The 23,605-nt window shown below is 38.6% G+C and overlaps 1 protein-coding gene across 5 annotated transcripts in view; it reads right to left on the bottom strand.

The window, feature by feature from the left end:
- Positions 1-532: 532 nt before the first annotated feature.
- The window catches only part of usp20 (ubiquitin specific peptidase 20), a 91,281-nt gene continuing 68,208 nt past the window's right edge, over positions 533-23,605 (bottom strand). For 3 of the 5 annotated variants that reach the window (XM_069885205.1, XM_069885216.1, XM_069885237.1), the window contains 11 exons: positions 20,872-20,917; positions 17,512-17,692; positions 14,314-14,394; positions 13,849-13,975; positions 11,948-12,117; positions 10,606-10,687; positions 9,762-9,870; positions 6,545-6,647; positions 5,499-5,567; positions 4,985-5,173; positions 533-826 (listed from right to left, as the gene is read on the bottom strand). In XM_069885205.1, the coding sequence (XP_069741306.1) occupies positions 5,016-5,173; positions 5,499-5,567; positions 6,545-6,647; positions 9,762-9,870; positions 10,606-10,687; positions 11,948-12,117; positions 13,849-13,975; positions 14,314-14,394; positions 17,512-17,692; positions 20,872-20,917 (1,126 nt within the window). In that variant the 3' untranslated portion in view covers positions 533-826; positions 4,985-5,015. Of the gene's footprint in view, positions 827-4,984; positions 5,174-5,498; positions 5,568-6,544; positions 6,648-9,761; positions 9,871-10,605; positions 10,688-11,947; positions 12,118-13,848; positions 13,976-14,313; positions 14,395-17,511; positions 17,693-20,871; positions 20,918-23,605 lie in introns of those variants that run through there. The other 2 variants (XM_069885222.1, XR_011340124.1) reach the window with 2 other exon arrangements.

Here is a 23,605-nt window from a genome sequence, read left to right as displayed (position 1 = left end):
TGTTCACAAACTTTTGCATGCTTACATTCAGTCATAAAGCAACACTCATGAAGAAGTGTCTGTCCCTCAAGGTAAGAAATGATGCAGAGAAAGGGTAAAAACTAGTGAGCAAATGGATATTACTTTGAAAATGAATTCTTCATGTTCAAGTAATCCAATCAATGTTTGCTGCTCAGGTTACAGTGAATTAAAGCAAAATTTGCATAGCACTGACCAGTAGTACACTCAGTTGCCATTTTCAGTAGAAAGCTGGCATCAAATGACATGAAGCTCAAAGATCTCACTAAGAGAATATAAATAGTTCCCTGCAGCTGTCCTCATCACTGGTCCTCTGCATTATTTCACACACAGTTGTCAGTTATTGTTGCAACACTGTAAAGTTACCAACCATACCACTGGGAGAAATTTTCTCTACAAAAACCTCCATGTGAAGAATTCAGTCACATGTCAGGCTCAAAACCGCTCAGCTGGGTGTCATGTGTTATAGGTCTGAAGCAGAGGGCTTGTTAAGAAATATAAACAACTGACCTACTTGACAGAACAGCTGAGCCTTTATAGATACATGTTGGATAGACAAAAATGCAACATCTTTGAATTAATACAGTCAGGCTTAGGTTGGCAGAGCATTATAATGTTTTGATAGCATTGTCTACTGTACAGGGTAATCATATCAAGCACTTTTTTGATTTAGTTATACATTTCATCAGGAAGAAATGAAATAATAAAACAAAAATAATTTCTAGAGTTAAATTACAAAAGTGCTCACAGAGATTCATTACGGGTGCAAAAGATGCAGTTTTCACAACCTTCAGCTCAGTATAATAACCTGGAAGACAAAAAGGTTGGTCTCTCATTAGTCTGCAATGATTGTTGATTGACTAATTGCATCAGGATTTCCATGCTGATCAGCTCAACTTGTATTCCTTTGTTCTGAATTTTTTTCTCGTCGAACTTCTTTGCTCAAAAATGGATTTGAATAAGGAAACTTACAACCAGGAAGTATAGTTGATGTGATTAGAATATTTGACAAGGGGAAGCCAGATATACATCAAGGAAAAAGTACATAGAACTTTACAGCACAATTCAGGTCCTTCATGCCATAATGTTGTGCAGTCCCATACAGTATAAAAAAAACCCTTCCTACCTCAAAACCCTCTATTTTTCTTTCATCCAGGTGTCTGTCTAAAAGTCTCTTAAATGCCCCTAATATTCCAGCCTCCCTCACCACCATGTCAATGAATTCCAGGCACCCACATCAATCTGTATAAAAAAACTTACACTGATGTCTCCCCTAAACTTTCTTCCTTCATTTTGTACAAATGTCCTCTGGTGTTTGCTACTTCCCCCTGGGAAAAAGGTGTTGACTGTCTACCTTATCTACCCTTTTCAACCTTGTAGATCTCTAGTGAGTCTCCTCTCCTCTTTCTTCACTCCAAAGTGAAGTATAGGGCACAGTTAGCACCATGCAGTTACAGTACCAGTGACTGGGACCAGGGTCCAAATCTGGTGCTGCTTGTAAGGAGTTTGTATGCTTTCCCAGTGTCTGCATTGGTTTTCCTCAGGGGCTTCCATTTCCTCCCACCGTTCAAAATGTATGGGGTGCACTGACTATTGGCTGAAATTGGGCAGACCGGGCTCATGGGCCAAAAGGGCCTGTTACTGTGGTGTATATAAAAAAAAAATTAAAGAGAAAAGCCCCTGCTAACCTTGCATCATAAGACTTATTTTCCAATCCAGGCAACATCTCCACTACACCCTCTCCAAACCTTCCACATTCTTCCTGCAATGAGGTGTCCAGAACTGAACACAAAACTGTATTCCAAGTGTGGTCTCATTATAGATCTCCTCACGACTCCTAAACTCAATCCCCCCACTAATGAAGTCCCGCATACCAGAGTCTTCTTAACTATCTTATCAACCTGCAGAGCAACCTTAAGAGATCTATGGATTTAGATACCAAGGTCCCTCTGTTCTTCCATATTGTTAAGTATCCTAACATTAACCATGTACTCTGCCTACAAGTTTGACCTTCCAAAATGTATCACCTCACACTTATCCGGATTGAACTCCACCTGCCACTTTTACACCCAAATCCGCATCTAGTCTCTATCCTGTTGGAACCTAAGACAACCTTAAAAACTATCCACAATTCCTCCAAATATCATTTCATTTGCAAACTTACTGACCTCTACTTCTTCATTCAGGTCATTTAGAAAAAAACACCAAGACCTGGGGTCCCAGAACAGATCCCTGTGGAACTTCACTCCATTCAACAGAATACGTAGATGCAATTGAATGAAAAAAAGTTCCAGAATTAAAAAACAATTAATGCTGCAATTTGTGTTAATTTGGAGCCTCTCATTGTAATCATGGAAGACATGTAGCATTGCCTGCTTGCCGGATCAAGCTAAAGAATGACAACAATCTGAAGCATCAACTCTTTCTCCCTCACCTGTCCTGCTGAGTATTTTGTTGGGATTGAATTGAATTAGGGACTTAGGAGTATAATCACTTGTATGAAGCAATAAGGCCACATGCCCATTTTAAGTTGCAAATGCTGTCTGACTGTCCTTTCCTAGTCTTCAGTGGATAAATAGCGAGTTTTCAAATCTTCGCTAATGAAATAACTCTTCGTTTTATTTTGCTGCTGGTTAGAATTATAGCTCAATATCTTAACATGCCATTTTCACTCAGATTGGCAAGTACTTTATCTTTATTCCATTACGAGCTGAAAGAAGGTAGTTCATCAGTGTTCATTCCAAACATGACAATAAACAAGATGCCCACAATATAAAGTTGATTAGCATTTTTCATTACTATATATTCCAAACACAATTATCTTCAGGTGTCATTTGACAAGTAGGGATGAATTTCCACCTAGATGGAAATCAGCCGTTATGTAAATCTCATTGACATCTCTAATCCCTAAATAGAACTTGGGGAGAAGGAGTTTTAAACTTTAATAGTACACACAGACTTGGACCTATATATTTCAGGAAGGAATTCGAATTAAGTCAGTACTTTATTCTTGCTCATGCTCCCTGTAGATTTATGGTATCATACAAATAACCACTTAATTGATTTACATTTGAATGGAAAATCAGTTTGGATTTTTTTATTCCATAACTTAAAAGGCTTGCTTTGGAAATTTCATGGGATGCTTAAGGATCTTGGAATGGGAAGAGGTAAGAATTTTGAGCAGAAATTACCAGGTGAGACCATCTCCAACAAATGCACATCCTTTATCATTTAACTGCATCTCCCTTGTCAAATCCTCCACCATCAATATCCTGAGTATGATTGACTAGAAGTTTAAATGAGCCAGAGAGAAGAAGCTGGAAATAGATCATTGAATGACTCAACTGTTAAAGAAATTTAGGCTACATTGCTGCAACGAAGCAATCAATCTACAAAAACTGCAAATTTTCACTCAGAAAGGTCAGTAAGCAGATACCTTTAAGCCAGAAGGTACCATAACTTGGACCTACATGTCCAATTCTTTATTATCTGAGGCAAAATTTCTTTACACCACTAGCTTCTGGAGGCTATTTAAAATGGATATGAGATGCAGGCTTTGCCATGAATACCCACACCACACAAATGAAAGAGCCAGCAGCTTTATAATGAGCAATTCGAGATAAATGCTAAGACACAAGGATTCCTTTCCTAAGCTCTAAAATTGATTACTCTAATATTACGAGCTCCTCTTTCATTTCACTTTAAGGGCTAGCACAGGCTGCAATCATTCACAGCTGTGGAAAGACTGGGTGGCAACAGCTAATACAGGCTGTACTCAAATTCGATATTTTGGAAAGGGGAAAGAACATTTGTTGCTTTTTCCTGGGACACAGGTGGTGAGAGTCATGCGTGTGGAACACTGAAGAAACATCACTTTATTGACCAGTGGCTGTCTCATCGAACATGGAGCAGTGATAATGGACAATTTGGCTGATTCTTCCTCTCAGGGGAATTATTGAATCCCACCGTGACCCAAGGAAGGGTCACTTTGATTGACCTGTACCTGGGTTTTGGAAGAATAATGGAAGTCACGCATTTCATTTCCCCTACGCAAGAAAAAGGGGAGTTGTGACAGCTGTTCGTAGGCAAGGATATTTCTCTGGAAAAAACTCGACAAGGATTCGTGAGTTTTTGGCAGTCTGATCACTCAGTCTCTCCCATCTCCTCGTGATTATTTCTGTGCATCAGTTTAAAAGTCTGCATTTCAACAAGGATTTCTAAGACTGAACTTTGGAAGGACTTTCCAGAATTAGGCCTAAGCTGTAATAGTTTGGGTAATACATGCACAAAATTGGGGTTGATTTGACTAATGTGTTATATTATTAGTAGTTATTAATAAATAAGGTTTTAAAAGAATAACAAAAACACTGCTTTGATGAATTTTCATTGCTGCTGGTCTGTGACGTAACAAAAATCTATGCTCAATAAATTTAAAATTTATTCAATATACCAATATTTATAATCATCTATACTACATCATTTCCCTTTTATAGCATCTCATCTTTACATTCCCTCCCCAACTCTGCAAACTCTTCCTGCCTGACAAACCAGAAGAGCTCTCTGCATGCCTTCAACTTTGGTCTTAATTATTCCCATTTAAAAAAATCTATCCATAATTTGTGGTTAAGTCAAACTTTGTAACTTAATTCCTGACTCTCCTCTTTTTTTAATAAGCTCTTTAAAGTCCTTGGTTGTGATTTCAGTTACCTGTCCTACATGGCCTCGTGTCAGATGGTCCTGATCAGTGCATTAAGACACTTCACCAAATTGAAGTACAAAATGAAGTTGTTTGATGTTAATTTTTCTATCTTTAAAGATTTTTCACAATAACAGAGTTATAGGACAAGATTAATTAACTCCTCAAACTTGCTTTTTAAAAGAAAAATCATTGATTTGCATCTCAACACTATCTTCTTTGGTTTTGTAATTGAGTCTGTGATATTTCTCTCCTCCCACACAAACGTACCTTTAACTAGTTTTTTAAGCCAGCTCCATCATCACACTCCTCGAGTTTCAGCTTCTATTTTCCGCTCTCCCTGTGGGCTGTCCAAATCAGCTTGAATAACATTCTGCCGCATGGCAATTTCTGGCCCACCACTGTAGATAGTAAACAAATAGTTCCAGGTTTCCTCGGAAATCTGACCATAATCGGCACCTAGTTTAAAAAAGAAATCAGAACCACAAAATGAAAGGAAAACTCAGTCAAGCAACCTCAATCTACATCACAAGGTTACATCTGTCACAAGTTTTGGGCTCCATTATCATGGTTCAAATTTGTCATAAGTATTGATTGTTTTGCATGCAGGCCAGTAGACCTCTTACATGTAGTGCAACCGATAAGGCAGTTAAAAAGTACAAAATATTCAATTCTTTTAAATCATGCACACACCTGAGGAAAATACACAAGTTTAATGTACTATTTTAAAACATTTTATATTTCAATTATAGTTGTGTAGCAAGCAAATTATTTGAATCCATACCTTGCTTAAGTTGGATATGGCCACCTTTAATGACTGCAATTTTGCTATTGTCTATTGGACCTGGAGGTTCTAAGGCAGAGAAAAAAAATACATTGAGAGAAGGTCATCTCACCTCTTTTCAAGTATATATATCAGTAGTTCTCAACCATTTTCTTTCCACTCACATACCACTTTAACTATTCCCTATGCCATCGGTGCTCTGTGATTAGTAAGGGATTGCTTAAGGTGCTATGTGGGTGGAAAGAAAAAGGTTGAACTGTTTTAATCATATCTAATTGACTCATTATGCCCATGGTTTCATAACTCTAAAGGAAATGGGCCAATGACAATTTTTCTCAAGCAAAATATTTCAGTAACAACTGGATCTAGAGCAGTGATCCTAAACCTTCCCTTCCCACTCAGATACCACCTTAAGCAATCCTTGACTAATTAGAGCACCAATCGCATAGGAATTACTTAAAGTGGTATGTGAGTGGAAAGAAAAAGGTTGAGAACCACTGATATATACACTTCAGTTTCTTTAACTTCTTGGTGTTTTTACTGCAAAATATTCTAAAAGAGTCCACAGTCAGAAAAGGCCAATTACTCCCTGTTTACTCCATTCAATATCTATGTGTAATCAATCTGCTGGGAACTCTGCCCCTTCCAACTTCTCTCTTATACTTCAGCAATGCCATACTTTCCTCAACACTTCAGAAAAAAGTAAATCTAGCAATCACATAATATTTTTGTGACGATAAAAATATTCTCTAATTTGGAGCTATTTAACTTCACATTGATTGCCATAACTTGTGTAAATTCCTTTACCTGCCATGTATACTTAAGACTGCCTATAAATGCACATATATCAAACATGAGCCAAGTCTACTGATTTTAAGATCAGAGTCTTAATAAGTAGTGGCATTTTCTGTATAGCTTCACTTTTTAAAAAAAAAGGTATTAAATTGTCCAAATAAAAATACAGTTCTGAATGTACTTCACTAGAATTCAGGGAATCTGCCAATCTATTTGATTTACTGGAGACATCTCCATCAAATATTTCTTACCATTGTCTTTGCCTTTAACAAAACCTTCCCACTCACGGAACCACTGCATACTAATGCAGTATATCACACCGGGAGATTCCTCAGCCTGGAATGCTTTGTTAAGCTGGACGAAAAAATTGGTAAAAATATCACAAAAAGTTGTATTAACTTTATCTCTGTTCCTAAATAAAACAGATAATCACTTTGCTATTATTGTGTGCCAAGTGACTGCAGTGCTTCTACTTCAATACAAGGCACTGGTGAGACCTCACTTGGAGAATTATGAGCAGTTTTGGGTTCCTCATTTAAGAAAAGCTGTACTGATGCTGGAGAAGATTCAGAGGAGGCTCACAAGGATGATTCCAGGAATGAAAGGGCCATCACGATAAGCATTTCACAGCTCCTGGCCTTTTGGAATTTAGGAGAATGAGGGTGATCTCATTGAAACATTTTAAATGTTGAAAGGCATGAACAGAGTAGATGTAGAAAATGTTTCCCAAGGTGGGAGAATCTAGGACAAGAACGAAAGGCACCCACTTAGAACAGAGATGCAGAAGAATTTCTTCAGCCAGAGGACGGTAAACCTGTGGAATTTGTTGGCATAGGGAGTTGTGGAGGCCAGTTCATTGGGTGTATTTAAGGCAGAAATTAACAGGGTTCTTGATTAGTCAAGGCAACAAAGGTTATGGGGAGAAGGCTGGACAGTAGGGCTGAATGGGGAAAATTGATCAGCTATTGATTAAAATGATGGGGAAGACTTGATTAACTGAATAGCTTATATCTATTCCTATGTCATATGGTCTAAGAAACATAATTGTGAAGTGCTTTGTGTCAACCAGAAACTATGAACAGTGATTATACAATTACAAGTCTTTCTTGTCTTTCTCATAATAGATTAGTAATTCTTTGGTTATAAAGGTTTATGGATTCAATTATTTCATTGTGATAGGAAAGAAATACATTTATTCTATTTTTTTTTACATTTTCTTCAAAGCACCTTGTACAATTTCCCAATCCAAGTACAGTGTATTCAGACCAATTAGTGCGAAATCAACTGACTCCAGCTGCACAGGAGTGACCTGATAGCATGTCTTGCAGTTTTCCTTCTCCTCAGGGCAGCGGGAGTAAAGTTGGTGAATAAGAATAAATTGGTTCAGCTGATAGTAAGAACAGTTTAGGATATCGTGACACTGCAAACTTTCCCCGAGTTTCGAAATGCTTAAAGGCACTCTGTATAGATGCCAAAAAGGCAAAAACAGTATGAATCATATTCAAGACATCCGAAAGCCCAGCGGGAGAAACAAAAGTTGAGAAGCTAACCAAATAGGTCCTTCATTTATTGCACAATACTTTTAAGTATGAGTAAAAGACTGGGACAAATTGTGTCACACATTCAAAGAACTGGCACAAGAATAATGGATCACATGTTGATATTGCTCAATAAAAGTGTATGGAAACTTAGCAAAGTCAGATAGTGGTTTTAGACCCTTGTAGACTTGCATCCCACTAAATCAGCCATTCAGTGCCCCAGGACAGGAATGGCATTTTTGTTGTTCACATTTGACCACTCTTAACTGGGACACTACACACATTCACACTTGCAAGGAGCCATCCCAGGGATTAGAACTGTTCTACCTTCTACCAGTGGACCTGCCCTAAATCTTGATCACTGCATTATGATCTTATATTTGAACAAAAGTAATCATGCCTAATTATAACAAAATTAAGCTTTATGTCCAGCAGAGTATGAGCCCTTCAGTCCCTTTGTTGATGTGCCGACCTATATAAAGGACCGTGGGAAAGTGCTAGGAATAAAAACCAATAGTGGACAATTTTTAAGCAGCATGGGAAAGTTGGTAGCACTATTGTGTACAATTTAAACAGCATGGGAAAGTTGATAGTGCTATTGCGCACAATATACAAATATTCTGGGAAGTCAGGTCTGCCACTGCTTTTTACCCCATGGTCTTTATAAATTGTGTGCTATAGCACTACCAACTTTCCCACGCTGTTTAAAAATTGGCTGCTATTGCTATTTATTTCCTCTCTCTCTTTCCCTTGCTGTGACTTTCCCACAGAAAAGTTTATACCTTCATTTTAATCTTTTCTTCCTTCATGTTCCTGCACTCATGCAAAAACTTGGATAATTTCTATCCCAGAATGCAAAAGCCCATTCTACACTTGCCTGATTGCAACGCCAGCGTCTGCAGACCCCGGGGATTGTACTATGGATCAAGGCAATTTACTCCCAGCGTGAGAATGACATCATCTTCCTCCAGCATTGCGAAGATTGATCCTTCACACTAGACTCTTTTTAGGCTGATTGGCCATTAATTCCTGCGACCACTTGCAAGTGTGAAAGAGACTTTTCTGACCTAGTTGGCTCATTTTGCTACTATGATATAATAAATATAGGCCAGTTGATTTCAAGAGCCATAAATTTTAACTGAAAATAGTTCAAGTCCCAGAAAATATAAAATGTGAATAAGTGCAAGTAACGATATTTGCATTGGCCATTTTATTCTAAAAATATTCAGTGTGTCAGAGCTTCTGCAAAGAATTTTTTTTCAACAAATACTTGTCTACTCCTGCTCTTGTAAACTACGTTCCAATTTAAAGAAATGCAGCATCATTTCCACTGGGCAGTTAGCTTTGGTTAATCATTCTTCAAGAGTTTAAACTTACTTGCAATTAAATATATTTTGTAACTTTTTAGAAACTTATCTGAACTTGAAACTGAGTTAGAATTACATAATATTGGTTTCACACCATGGAATTTAGGAACAGGAATTGCCTATTCATCTCCTCAAATCTGTTGTGTTATTCATGGCAGCATATAGTACAATTATCAGAAGTGTGTTATATTTTTTTCCATAATATCTTTTATCATATATTCTTAATCTCTGCTAAATAATATTCCACAGTTCAGATGGGAGAAACTACCCAAGACTGTACTGTACTCTTGTACTGGCTCAGGACTGAGACAGAGACAGAAAGTTTGGAGCAGAATGTGTGACTTGATGTAATGCACAAGTGCAAGACATAGAAATAATCAACAGTTGGACTGTGATGGTGTATTTCTAATTGCCATTTCACACACAAGAATTTTATTGAACTAGTGTGAAGCTATGATCAATGTTCTCAAACATTTATAAGGCAATTGTACAATTAACAATTGTAAAATTCACTTCTAGCTCCTCCCCCCCACCCCATTTACGATGATGCAGTGATCTCTGACCTTTATAAAAGTGTCTACTTCCATTTTCCTCCTTTTAGCAATTGCCTCAATTTCTACTTGGCAAATGGAACAGATGTATAAATGGTTCACAGAAGGACCACCTCCAAACCTGCCACAATCAAGACAAGAATATTGAGACATGTAGCAATTTTGTCAGATGACCAGGAAGAATGTCAAATTTATTAAGTATAGCAATTTTTATCTTATTAAATAAAATTCTTCAAAACTTTCACCTTATTCCTTAATATCTTTACTTGCCAAACAAACAAGTGTTGTTTTTACATAGAGACCAAATCACATGTATCACCTTTTAGGATCATGTTAGCAGAGTCCTCTCTGTCAAGAAACATTTATTTTTAAAGGCAGATTAAAGCAAGTTCTAAAATCTTGCCTTGGGGTTTCCAAATAAAGAGGATGAAATTCATATCCTGTCAATTTCTTTTAATTATATGAAAGATCTCAATCATATTAGTTTCAATATCCTCATCTCTATTGACTACAACTGGAATCTCCGGGATAATGATTTTATCCTGGAGATCACCAATGTTGAAGTATTCCTTCCAAGGCAGGAGTGTCCAATACACACAATGGATTGTGTTTGTCTATAATGGCTGGTTGCCATACAAATAGAATCATTAATTAATTACATAATTTCATATGAGGAGTTGGGTGCTCCGCAAAGCAGCACAATTGAGGCAAAAAGTGAAAGGCATTTATTCAGACTGAATTTTACCTCATGATAAGACTAACTGATCTGATTAAAAAAAATAAAACATTTGTCAAAGAAATCAAGATATTTATAACAAATTAAGGGATCCACTCTCAGGAGTCTCTTTGCACCTACCTGTTGTAGAGATACTCCCATACGTTTTGGGGCAGAATCACTACTAGGTCATCGATGTAATGGTATTTATTTGGAGGAATACCTGTAAACAAACAATAGTGCTACACATACAGCAACTTTGAAAATAGGAAACCAAATCATTATTTTGCTAAAGCACAAATGGAAAATAGAAGTATTCACATGCATGAACAACACTCTCATGGCAAATAAACATACCCTCCAATACATTCCAGTACTTAAATTACATAATGTTCCAATTCACTTTCAAGAAATGGCCTTTAAGCTTAACAATCCAGTATGTTACTCACTAACTTCTAATCTGTCCAGGACCCAAGTCCTTCCATGAAACTGTCATTTGCAGACAACAAACAGCTACAATGGAGTGATGTTCCATCCAAGTAGAGCAAGAATAAAACAACCCCTCTGATATTTGCAAGCAAGTTTGAGTTACGCTTGGGAGATGTGCCCAGTAAATAGAATTATATATGGCAGATTATTTAAATAGTAAAATTAATCTTCAATCACCAAAACTTCTCCATTATATCTAAGAAAATAATTGGATTGGTGATGGTTCACAATGAATAAATGACATTTAAAACAACTATTTGTGGCTTAAAACCAAAGTTGGGGGGGGGGGGTGGGGAGAGGTGAAAGTGTTAATCCTGCATTAAAGGAATTGAGGGGGGGGGGCAGGGTCAGAGGAACAATTCAAGGAAAAATTTAGTATTCCTTCATGGAAGTACATGTTGCTGAAACATTCAGTATTAACCATCCCTATATGCCCTCTGATATTGTGGCTTGATGGTCTAAGTAGATTCAGTTGGTCAAGGGGCTTTTCTCATATTGTATAACTTTTACTCCATAACAATGTAGCATGTTAGGTTATTTCGGGGGGAGTTAAGAATTGACTATGCGTATGCAGTTACATATAGTCCAAAGTGAGTAATAGATGTCCTTCCCCAAAGGTCGTAATTGAACCGGTCCAAGTATCTTCATGGACATCATTACGATAATGTTTGTTCTTCAAATTTCCAAATATACTTGACTATTTGAATTTAAATTCCCTATTTTCTGTGAAAGGATTTGAATTCAGACCTCTATTATCATTCAGATTGCAATTAAATCTTGAAATCACTTTTGAACATTAAGAACACACATTTAAAAATAAATAAAGTGAAAGCAAAAGAAAGAGCCCGAGTTAAGACACTGTTGGGATGTCTCTTTTCTTTGGCTTGGCTTCGCGGATGAAGATTTATGGAGGGATGTAAGAGAGCAAAAAGTGGCAGACTATTTGGACATTCAAATTGAGGTGCCAAGCTTCCATTTCCCCCAGGCTACTGACCTCCATGTAAACAAAGAAAGGTGTGGTTTGTGATTGGCCCTGGCTCAGTGAAGGTGTTGAATTTGTTCAACCACTCTCTGGAGATGTAGAACTGAAGTAGGCTGGGTTCCTTCAAGTTGGTCAAAGCTACAACCTTTTGTCTCTCACGCACTGCCTCTTCACTACTCTTTCTGCAACATACAGTATATTCAAAGAAACATTCACTGAGATTAGGAAAAGTTGAAAAGCACAACTTAAATCTAAAATCTTTATCATTTGCCACAAAGCATACAATGTCCTTGGGATAAGATGTTGAATATCAGTTTCAAAATGAAAAACAGGACTACATAGCCAAAAAATTTAAAATTCCTGCCTGCAAATGTAAACCAAATTAGTGTTACACAAAAATATTACTTAGTTTCAGAAAAGATTAATAGGATTATATCTGAGTTGGCATTTGGTGCTTCCAATCATTTAGACCACTGGTAAAAATTATACCCCTTAGTTTTGACTGCCTTTTGAACATTTTTAATCAAGGAATGCTTATAAAATCAGTTTAGAATGGAAACATCCACCAGATCACAGGTCAACGGTGTAAATGTAAACTAGCAAGAACTTGAGCTTTTGAAAGTTTTTAAGAAAGGCTATACTGGCATTAGAGCCACACCAAAGATTCACTCGGCTAATTTCTTGAGCATAAAGTTGAACTATTATGAGTGGCTAAACCTATATTTATTGAAGTTTAGAACAACAAGGAGTATTTTATAGAAATGTAGAAGATCCTTAAAAGGTATAATAGGTCAAATGACAAAATGTTTCCACTTATGGGAGAAGATTGAATGAGGACATGGGTACAAAATAAGTGCTAACAATGCTGGAGAAACTCAGCAGGTCAAACAGCATACTTTATATAGCAAAGATAAAGATACACAACCAATATTTCAGGCTTGAGCCCATCATCAAGGTATGGAAAAACGTCAGCAGGTTTCTGAACAAAATAGTGGGGGGGGGGGAAAGAGGAGCACAGTCTCAAAGGCAGGAGGTAATAGGTAGATAAGGGAGGGAGGATACAGCAGCAAGCAGGGGAAGGAGTAATTAAGAGAGCAGTCATTTAAAAATTAGCTGCACAGAAATTTCTTCTTGCACAAGTTGGTTGATATCAGGGAATTGAGTGATTAACATAAATAACTTGCATCTATCTACTTTACAAATAGCAAGAGAAAACTGAGCGCTTAAACATACAAATACAAAATATTCAACTGAGTTTATATTGCACTGCTTGTATGAGTTTGTGATGTACTTAATATGGCGTGCCTACAATACAGAGTCCTATCACAAGCAGCTAAAGAAATTAGAATCATATTCTTTGGAGTTTAGAGAAATGAGGGATGATATTATTGAAACAAGATCCAAAAGAGGCATGATAAAGTTGACTTCAAAAAGTGTCATGAACAAGGGGATAAAGTTACAAGATAACAGGATTGAGGGTAATTACATTTTTGAAAGATTAAAGAACTGAGGGGGATGGGGAACTTGTACAGAAGAGATGAGGCCTGGGGCAGTTTAGACTTAATCATATTGAAAGGCAAGGCATCTGAAGGAATTAAGTGGCCTGTCTGCTCCAAGTTTCTTACGTTCCCTCTGCAATGACTTACAGACTTGTGTGCATTCCAAATGTATTTCAATTATTATAGATGAAATGTAGTAAACTTGGAATGTAGGGGGCATGGTAATGACATCAAAGACTTGTGGAACCTTTTATGTCCTCAAAAATGTCAACACTTTGATTTGATGCCTTAAGTTGACAAAAGGAACTTTCAACATTTAAGCACTTACTCTGTCCTGCACTAGTTGAATGAGGTGCCAAGTCTCTAAACCATTAATTTTTAAACGCACATTTCAACATTTTCAATATTTCTCACCTGTAGAAAAGGACATAAGCCTCAGCATTCTGTACAACTGTCTCATGGACCTCAGTGACGTACTGGTCATCGAATTCATACCACTGACCATTAATTACATTCTGGCAATAAGCTATGTAGTGACCACCTATGAAGACACCAGTCTTAGCATCAGTTTATATTGCAAATATTGTGAAAGCCCCAATCACAAAACTTTCAACTTTAAAAAAATCAGCTGATTTCTCTTCCTTAACACTTTAAAGCAGGAGTGCCCAAGCACTGGCCTCTAGAGTCCTGCAACCAGACACTTGAAACTGGCAAATTTGGATTTTGTCTACTCCTGAAAATTCAAACTCATTTCTTGAGTTGGCAAATTATCCAATTATTCAAATTAACCAAAATGGGATTTAATATTTTTTAAATTGAAAAAAAATTTAAAAAAGAAAATTTGAATTAAGAGGAGTAGACAGTTTACTTCTTACTCACTGTTTATCTTCTTGAATTTTATGGGCTGAGAAGTTTGGAAAGAGATCTTCTTCAGATGGGAACTGCAAATGCTGGACAAATCTTAAATTAGAACACCAAAAACCATTAGTTTCATAATATTAATGGAAATTAAATACTCAAACAATGTACAGTGCCTTCCATAATGTTTGGGACAAAGACACTTTTTTCCCCTTATTTGCCTCTGTGCTCCACAGTTTTAAATTTATAATCAAACAATTCACATGTGATTAAAGACCACATTCTAGATTTTATTTGTATACATTTTGGTTTGACCATGTAGAAATTACAGCACTTTTAATATAAGGTTCCCCATTTTCAGGAACATTTGGGTTAACAGATGTGTTTAATTGCTTTATTAGTCCAGGTATAAGAGATAAGATTGCTTCTAAGTTTTTGATCACCTCTGGAGTCTGTAGTTGCCATTTTTCAACATGAAGAGCAGAATTGTGCCAATGAACATCAAAGATAACATGATCAGGCTGAAAAGCAACAATAAAACAGTAAGAGGCATCGCCCAAACCTTAAGATGAACAAAATCAACAATTTAGAACATCAATAAGAAGAAAGAGCGTACTGGTGAGATTTATAATCAAAAAGGGACTGGTAGGCCAAGGAAGGCCTCCACTGCTGGGCCAAGGAAGGCCTCCACTGCTGATGACAGAAATATTCTCATCATAATGATGAAAAATCCCCAATCAGTCCGAAAGATCAAAAACACTCTTAAGGAGGCAGGTGTGGAGGGGGAAAATGAGCACTGTCTGCAGAAGACTTCATGAACAGAAATACAGAGACTACACTGCAAGAGGCAGACCATGAGTTGGCCACAGAAACAGAGTGGCCAGATGACAGTTTGCTAAGAAATATTTAAGAGAGCCTGAAAAATTCTGGAAAATATCTTGTGCACAGATGAGACCAAGATTCACCTGTATCAGAGTGATGGCAAGAGCAAAGTGTGGACGCGCAAAGGAACTGTCCAAGATCCAAAGCATATCACCTCATCTGTGAAACATGGTGGTGGGGGTGTTATGGTCTGCGCATATATGGCTGCCACAGGTACTTTCCCACTCGTCTTCATTGATGACGAAACTGCTGATAGCAGTAGAAAAATTAATCCTGTGGTGTAGAGAAACATCTTATCTGCTCAAGTTTAAGAGGCCTCCAAACTCTTGGACAGCACTTCATCCTATAGCAAGACAATGATTTCAAACATATTGTTAAAGCAACAAAGGAGTTCTTCAAATCTAAAAACTGGAAAATTCTTGAATAGCCAGTCACCTGATCTAAATCCAATTGAGCATGCCTTCCATATGCTGAAGAGAAAACTTTAGGGGACAAGCCCCCCAAAACAAGCAGGAGCAGTAAAGGCCTGGGAGAGCATCATCAGAGAAGATACTAGGCATCTGATGATATCTATCAATCACAGACTTCAAGCAGTTATTGCATGCAAGGGATTATGCTACAAAGTACTCAACATGGCTGAGCCCATTCAGCTGGCTGAATTCAGAGCCAGCTCTTCAGCGCTTGACGTCCTGCTTTGCGGAAACTGCCAAAATGTTTGGCCTGGAATCAGCCTGAAGAAAACTGAGGTCCTCCATCAGCCAGCTCCCCACCATGATTACCAGCCCCCCCACATCTCCATCGGGCACACAAAACTCAAAACGGTCAAAACGGCTGCACCATTTCATCAGATGCAAGGATCGACAATGAGATAGACAACAGACTCGCCAAGGCAAATAGCGCCTTTGGAAGACTACACAAAAGAGTCTGGAAAAACAACCAACTGAAAAACCTCACAAAGATAAGCGTATAGAGAGCCGTTGTCATACCCACACTCCTGTTCGGCTCCGAATCATGGGTCCTCTACCGGCACCACCTACGGCTCCTAGAACGCTTCCACCAGCGTTGTCTCCGCTCCATCCTCAACATCCATTGGAGCGCTTACATCCCTAACGTCGAAGTACTCGAGATGGCAGAGGTCGACAGCATCGAGTCCACGCTGCTGAAGATCCAGCTGCGCTGGATGGGTCACGTCTCCAGAATGGAGGACCATCGCCTTCCCAAGATCGTGTTATATGGCGAGCTCTCCACTGGCCACCGTGACAGAGGTGCACCAAAGAAAAGGTACAAGGACTGCCTAAAGAAATCTCTTGGTGCCTGCCACATTGACCACCGCCAGTGGGCTGATATCGCCTCAAACCGTGCATCTTGGCGCCTCACAGTTTGGCGGGCAGCAACCTCCTTTGAAGAAGACCGCAGAGCCTACCTCACTGATAAAAGGCAAAGGAGGAAAAACCCAACACCCAACCCCAACCCACCAATTTTCCCCTGCAACCGCTGCAATCGTGTCTGCCTGTCCCGCATCGGACTTGTCAGCCACAAACGAGCCTGCAGCTGACGTGGACTTTTTACCCCCTCCATAAATCTTCGTCCGCGAAGCCAAGCCAAAGAAGACTCAACATGGCTACTTTAATATACATAACAGGGATATGACCCAAATATTATGGTGCCCTGAAATGACGGGACTATGTATAAAAAGTGCTGTAATTTTTACATGGTCAAACCAAAATGTATACAATATCCTTGAATAAAATCTGGAATGTGTGCTTTAATCACATGAATTGTTTGATAACAAATTTAGAACAGTGAAGCACAGGGGCAAAAAAAGGGGAAAAAAAGTGTCTTTGTCCCAAACATTCTGGAAGGCACGGTACATAATCTCTGAGGCTCAGGGGCCCAGAGTAAAAGCTTGCACACTCCAGCTGTAAAGCATCAATGATTTATCATCACTCATTAACAAATACACATTTTAAGTGGGTTCCATAATACTTAAAGGACTTGAAAAGTTGAAAAAAATTAAGATAAATTTCAGCCATAATTGCCCAATCATGTTCACTTATTTTTACTTCAATTGTTGACTGTAGATTTACATATCATTTATTCTACTTTCTATTCTCCAGAGCTCAGTGAAATCACAGAGAGCATCTCTGGAAAACACTTTATGTTATTGTGTATTGAACTTGAATTTAAGTTATTCTGATAGAAACTAAAACATGGACCAATCATTCAGAATTTGGATTTGAACAAGGAACATAACTCAGTGAGAAAAGATGTTTACCTCATCAAACAAATCTCCCTTATTAGCCACTTGTGACTTGCTTCTTAGAATTGTTTACTTACTGCCTGCAGTCCCATGATGACAAATAACAGATAAAAGATCATAGGTTGTAACTTGAGAATGGCTCTCCTTGGAGAGAAAGGGTCGGAGATCAAGACCTTCCAGTGGGAAAGACACGTGGCTATTTACTTTGAAGGAATACATCACTTCATGGCGAAAGCGTTTTAAGTGAACACAAAGAATCTGTAAAAGGGAAGTAAAGATTCGAAGTTAGTACTAATTAAAAACCTGATTACAATGAATGTCAATACTTTAAGCTTAATGTGAACAAATCAAATTGTATTGAAGTAACTATTATACTTTGTGTCAACATTTACTAATTCAAATAGTGACATTATTTCCTATGCCAACTATCACAATGTGGTTCTAGGATAGGGCAATCAAATGACTTTTGTAAACTAAATTTCCACAGGTATACTCCACAGGATGTTACCATCTTGTGCACAAAACATGCCTTGGAAAATGTACTAGTATTAAATTATTTTAGTGGAATCAAGCTTAAACAGTAAATTTTACTTTTACAATATACTGATCCCTATACTCATAATTTTTGCTTTCTTGTAGTACGATGTTGTCCATTTGCCCTACATTCTCTTTGAGAAGAATACAGCATTAAAGGAAGCCATCAGCCAACATATATAAGCTGGCCCTTTGAAAATGTTGTCCACTGAATTCCATTCTCATGTTCTTTACTCATTGAATTAGTTTGCTCTAAAAACATTAGTTCCTACCAACTCTCAAGATATTTATTGTGGACTCCAATATTCAGTTTCTCCCAGTTAATTGAATTTTAATTTAGACATAAGGCACTGTAACAGGCCCTTCTGGCACACAAGCCTGTGCCGCCCAAATACACCAATTAACCTACAAGGTTAATTGTTTTGAAGGGTGAGAAGAAATCAGAGCACTCACAGGAAATCCATGCAGACACAGGGAAAGCATACATACTCCTTACAGAGCCGTAATTGATCTTGGGTTGCTGGTGCTATAATAGCATTGCGCTAACTGTGGATTTATGATTAGAATTCCAAGGTAGAGGCTATAGTTAACCTCCTACTCCCACCAAGTGTTGTTCTCAGGACATCTGTGTACTGTCAGTAGACACCTCAGAGTTCAATGAGGCAATGAATACTTTCTTTTCCAGCTGTTGAGTTTGCATTAAATTAGTGCAATGAGTCCATTGAAATAAAGGGAAGAAAAAAGTTATTTTGAAAACAGTATGTTGAAATTAGTTTATTTTTCTTATTTAATTCTTAGTGAGTTAAAATAATTTATTTGTTTTAAAAATAAATTTTTGCATAAAAAATTAAAAATTGAATTGAATTTGATTTGTTTTTACTAGTACACCAGTTTTCTGCTTAGTGCGACCTCAAAGTTCCAGCACCCTTGATTGTGGAACCCCACATTCTGTACTTTAAGATATCGGATGGCTCTGTGCACTGCCGTGTCAGGTGCCTGCTACAAGTTTCTGCCCTCTACTGGCACTTCCCTTGTGATCTCATTGGTATGCGGCTCAGGGTGAGATGAACTGCTGAATTAATGTGGCTAGGAAGCCTACAAGGGCAGGTGTACAGCTGCTCAGCAGTAAGATGAAAGGCTCAGGTGAATGCAGGTCATTGCTGGGACGACAGCAGCAGTTGCTTCAGGTGATTTTTGGGCTGAAGATAATATGTAGCCAAACGAAGAGGAAAATAGCAAATGACATCTGGAGAAAATGAGTGAGACCATAGGATCCAGTAGCCCATCTTCACATGCAGCAGGCGTCAGTGCCAACAATGACTCGTATTTGATATATTGGTCAGGTTGCAACCATGAACCTCTCACCTCAACCTCAAATTGTTACACCTCTTTCCCTCAATCAATCCAACACTAGCTCACAGGCACACTTTGGAATGCGCCATGTGGTGTTCCACTTGAGTGCCAGTGGAAGTTGAGCCCCCAATTATGTTCCTGGCAGAGGTATGCAGCAACAGCAAAAGCAGAAGGTTTCATTAAGTTTCTAGCAACCAGTAACTGGCATTGGTGTGACAGATTATGTTGCGTTTGTATTGTATATAGAGATGTTTTTGGGAGATAAATTGGGGCAAGTTTTTTAGTGTAGGTCACATACAAACACTTTAAAACAGATCTTATTTAAAATACTGGAGCTCTGCTCATGCTAGACATGTCAGTGCCAAAAGCCTTTGCAAAAGCTTTGGAGAGTGCCCAATAGACTTCACTAATGGATTGTTGTTTATAAAAAGGCAACAGATGAAAAAAAATGTCAGAGCTGCAGACTGTCTGGAGTGGAACTTGCTGTTTTAGGAGGGTCACGTGGTTATGCAAGCAGAGAGAGTAAAAAAGGTTTTCTCTCTCTGAGTGGGGGAGAGAGAGAGAGGAGAGAGAGAGAGAGAGAGAGAGAATTCAGTTCTGCAGTGCTATAATCAGCAGAAGCAGGTGGGACTGGAACAGGACAAGCTGGCAAGCCCCACTGGAAGACAGCCTGTTCAAAGCCCTTGTGGTTCATGCAAGAGAAGAGGACTGGCTGCCTAATGTTTCACTTGGAATAAGAGAAACAAGAAGCCACTCTGTGGTGACCTGAAAGAAAGAGGTTATCAACTGGAGAACCCGAAGGGAGGCAAGTTTCTTCGGCAAGACACTGAAGTGGCTGATGAAAGTAAATGTACATGAAATCTCTCTCTGAAAACTGACAAGAACCTTCCTGAGTGGTAACCATTTACCTTTCAAGCACCAAAGCCCGGTGTACTTCATAAATGTTAAATTCTGTGCACAGTATAAGAATTGACTGCAACCAGTAAACTTGGAGGAATGAGAAGTGAGATTGGACTACTGTGAACCAAAGAACTTTTTTGAACTTACACATACATTACATACACGTGTGCTTAGAATTAGAAGGAGGTTAAGTTAGGTTAGTTAAGTCAATAGTGATAAGTTAAAGCGTGATTCTGTTTTCATGTTTAAAGATAATTAAAAGCAACTTTTGTTTAAGTAACCATTTGTCTTGGTGATATCTATTGCTGCTGGGTTTGGGGTCCTCTGAGCTTGTAACATAGGATTGTGCAGCAGCTGAGATGCCTGTACCCGCCAATTCAAAATAGAAATTGAAGGATCTTCTGTATTTTTCATTATTATACTATAATAACTTTTGTTTTAACAAATAAAAAACCTTGACGGGGAAAAGTAAAATTCTTCTTGAAACAAAACTTGAATTGTCAATCAAATTTACAACCAGAATGTATGAATCTTTAATGTATATTATTTCACTTTCATAAATATACTTGGGCTTTAATGAATAAATGATTAATAAACTGGATAACTACATAGTTACCAAAAAATAGTACAAGATTATGTTTCTCACCTACCTCTGGAAGCTTAAGGACTTTACAGTACTTTACTCCATTTCTTAACCTGAAATGGGAAACATATAAAATTAAATAATTGCAAAAATACAATACATAAACTAAAACAAATTTGATGAGCCCACAAGTATTGGTTGTACAGCTACTTATTTTAGAGAGCTACTTATTTTAGAGAGACACTAATGACTTGGAGTAGATGCATCAGGTAGAATTTCTACATTTCCAAGCAACGGCAACATTGTTAAACAATTATGAGTATAATAATACATTTTTATAACACAAAGAAAAGCTGGCAGAATGGACAGAGAAGAAGCAGTTTAAATTTAATTCAGAAATGCAGTATGATAATATTTTTGTGGAAAGAATGAGAAGAGGCAATATGGAAAATATAGAAAGGTTCTAAATGTTGCACTGGAGCAGTGATATCTGGCTGTTTTGCACATAAATCTGCCACAGCGACAGAACACCAGGGCAGTTAGAAAAGTAAATGGTATCTTGAGGGACAAAATACACATCAGCGTGTAAAAGGAGAAAAGTTATGTCCAACTATAATTAGGCAATCAAAGGTGACCCAAATATTTGGAGCAAGATTTAAAAAACTCATATTCAGCAGGAAGAAGCTGAAAGGGCAATCAAGGTCAGGTGACCCAAGCAGTTGGACCAAGATTTAAAAAAAACTTGGACTCAGCAGGAAGAAGCTGATTGGGTAACTAAGGTCAGATGACCCAAACAGTTGGAGCAAGATTTCAAAAGATCAGGTGGTCAGGTGACCCAAGCATCACTATAAAAGTGAGGTTCTGTGTAAATGAGTGGCAAGGCTTTGGTGAGAAGAGGTAGTGTAGGAGTTGAAGTAAGGGCCACCCTATTTTAGAAACAAAAATGATTCAAAAGATATGCAAAGGTAAGGGCAGGTTTTATTTATCTTGTACAACTTGTCTGTAAACTACTCTGCAGATGATGCCGCTTTAGTTGCTCATTCAGAGCCAGCTCTTCAGTGCTTGATGTCCTGTTTTGCGGAAACTGCCAAAATGTTTGGCCTGGAAGTCAGCCTGAAGAAAACTGAGGTACTCCATCAGCCAGCTCCCCACCATGACTACCAGCCCCCCCACATCTCCATTGGGCACACAAAACTCAAAACGGTCAATCAGTTTACCTATCTCGGCTGCACCATTTCATTGGATGCAAGGATCGACAACGAAAAAGACAACAGACTCGCCAAGGCAAATAGTGCCTTTGGAAGACTACACAAAAGAGTCTGGAAAAACAACCAACTGAAAAACCTCACAAAGATTAGCATATACAGAGCTGTTGTCATACCCACACTCCTGTTTGGCTCTGAATCATGGGTCCTCTACCGGCATCACCTACGGCTCCTAGAACGCTTCCACCAGTGTTGTCTCTGCTCCATCCTCAACATTCATTGGAGCGACTTCATCTCCAACATTGAAGTACTCGAGATGGCAGAGGCCGACAACATCGAGTCCATGCTGCTGAAGATCCAGCTGTGTTGGGCGGGTCACGTCTCCAGAATGGAGGACCATCGCCTTCCCAAGATCGTGTTATATGGTGAGCTTTCCACTGGCCACCGAGACAGAGGTGCACCAAAGAAGAGGTACAAGGACTGCCTAAAGAAATCTCTTGGTGCCTGCTACATTGACCACCGCCAGTGGGCTGATATTGCCTCAAACCGTGCATCTTGGCACCTCACAGTTCGGTGGGCAGCAACCTCCTTTGAAGAAGACTGCAGAGCCCACCTCACTGACAAAAGACAAAGGAGGAAAAACCCAACACCCAACCCCAACCAACCAATTTTCCCTTGCAACTGCTGCAACCATGTCTGCCTGTTCCACATTGGACTTGTCAGCCACAAATGAGCCTGCAGCTGACGTGGACATTACCCCTCCATAAATCTTTGTCCGCGAAGCCAAGCCAAAGAGAAAGAAGAGACATTTTTCCCTCAAGTCTTAGGTAGTGGGAATGACAGCCAGAGTAAGGGAATGCTCTTCTTACAAAATGTGTATTGGCAGGGAAGCCAGCAGAATCCCTGCTGACTTTATCTGAGAGAAGTGTATCCAGCTGCAGTTTTTTACAAATTAAGGGTGATGTAGTTTGTGTAGTGGTTAGTGCAATGCTTTTATAGTGCCAGTGATCAGGACTGGGGTTTGAATTCCATGCTGTCTGTAGGGAGTTGGTATATTCTCCCTATGGCTGTGTGGGTTTTCCCTGGGTGCTCTGGTTTCCTCCTGCTGTTTGTAATGTAGGTTAATTGAGTGTAAATTGGGTAATAGGCTTGTGGGCCAAATTGGCCTGTTACTGTACTGTATTTGTAAATTAAAAAAAAAATTAAGGAAGGATATAAACAGAGTGGAGAGAGTGCAGAGAAGGTTTACCAGAATGTTACCTGGGTTTAAGCATCTAGAGTATAGGGAGAGATTGGACAGATTAGGTCTTTATTCTTTGGAGCGTAGAAGGTTGAGAGGGGATTTGATAGAAGTATTTAAGATTATGAAAGGGATAGACAAAGTGGATGTGGATAGACTATTTCCGTTAAGAGGAGGAAAGATTAAAACAAGAGGACATGAGTTAAGAATTAAGGGGCAGAGGTTTAGAGGTAACATGAGGGGGAACTTCTTTACTCAGAGAGTGGTAGCCGTGTGGAATGATCTTCCGGGAGAAGTGGTGGCGGCGGAGTCAATTGTATTATTTAAGAAAAGGTTGGACAGGTATATGGATGAGA

Source organism: Narcine bancroftii, chromosome 1 (genome assembly GCF_036971445.1).
Source record: "Narcine bancroftii isolate sNarBan1 chromosome 1, sNarBan1.hap1, whole genome shotgun sequence".
In the NCBI taxonomy this organism is placed as follows: domain Eukaryota; kingdom Metazoa; phylum Chordata; class Chondrichthyes; order Torpediniformes; family Narcinidae; genus Narcine; species Narcine bancroftii.
The sequence above is the reverse complement of the archived record's forward strand: the minus strand, read 5'-3'. Positions and strand labels throughout refer to the sequence as shown.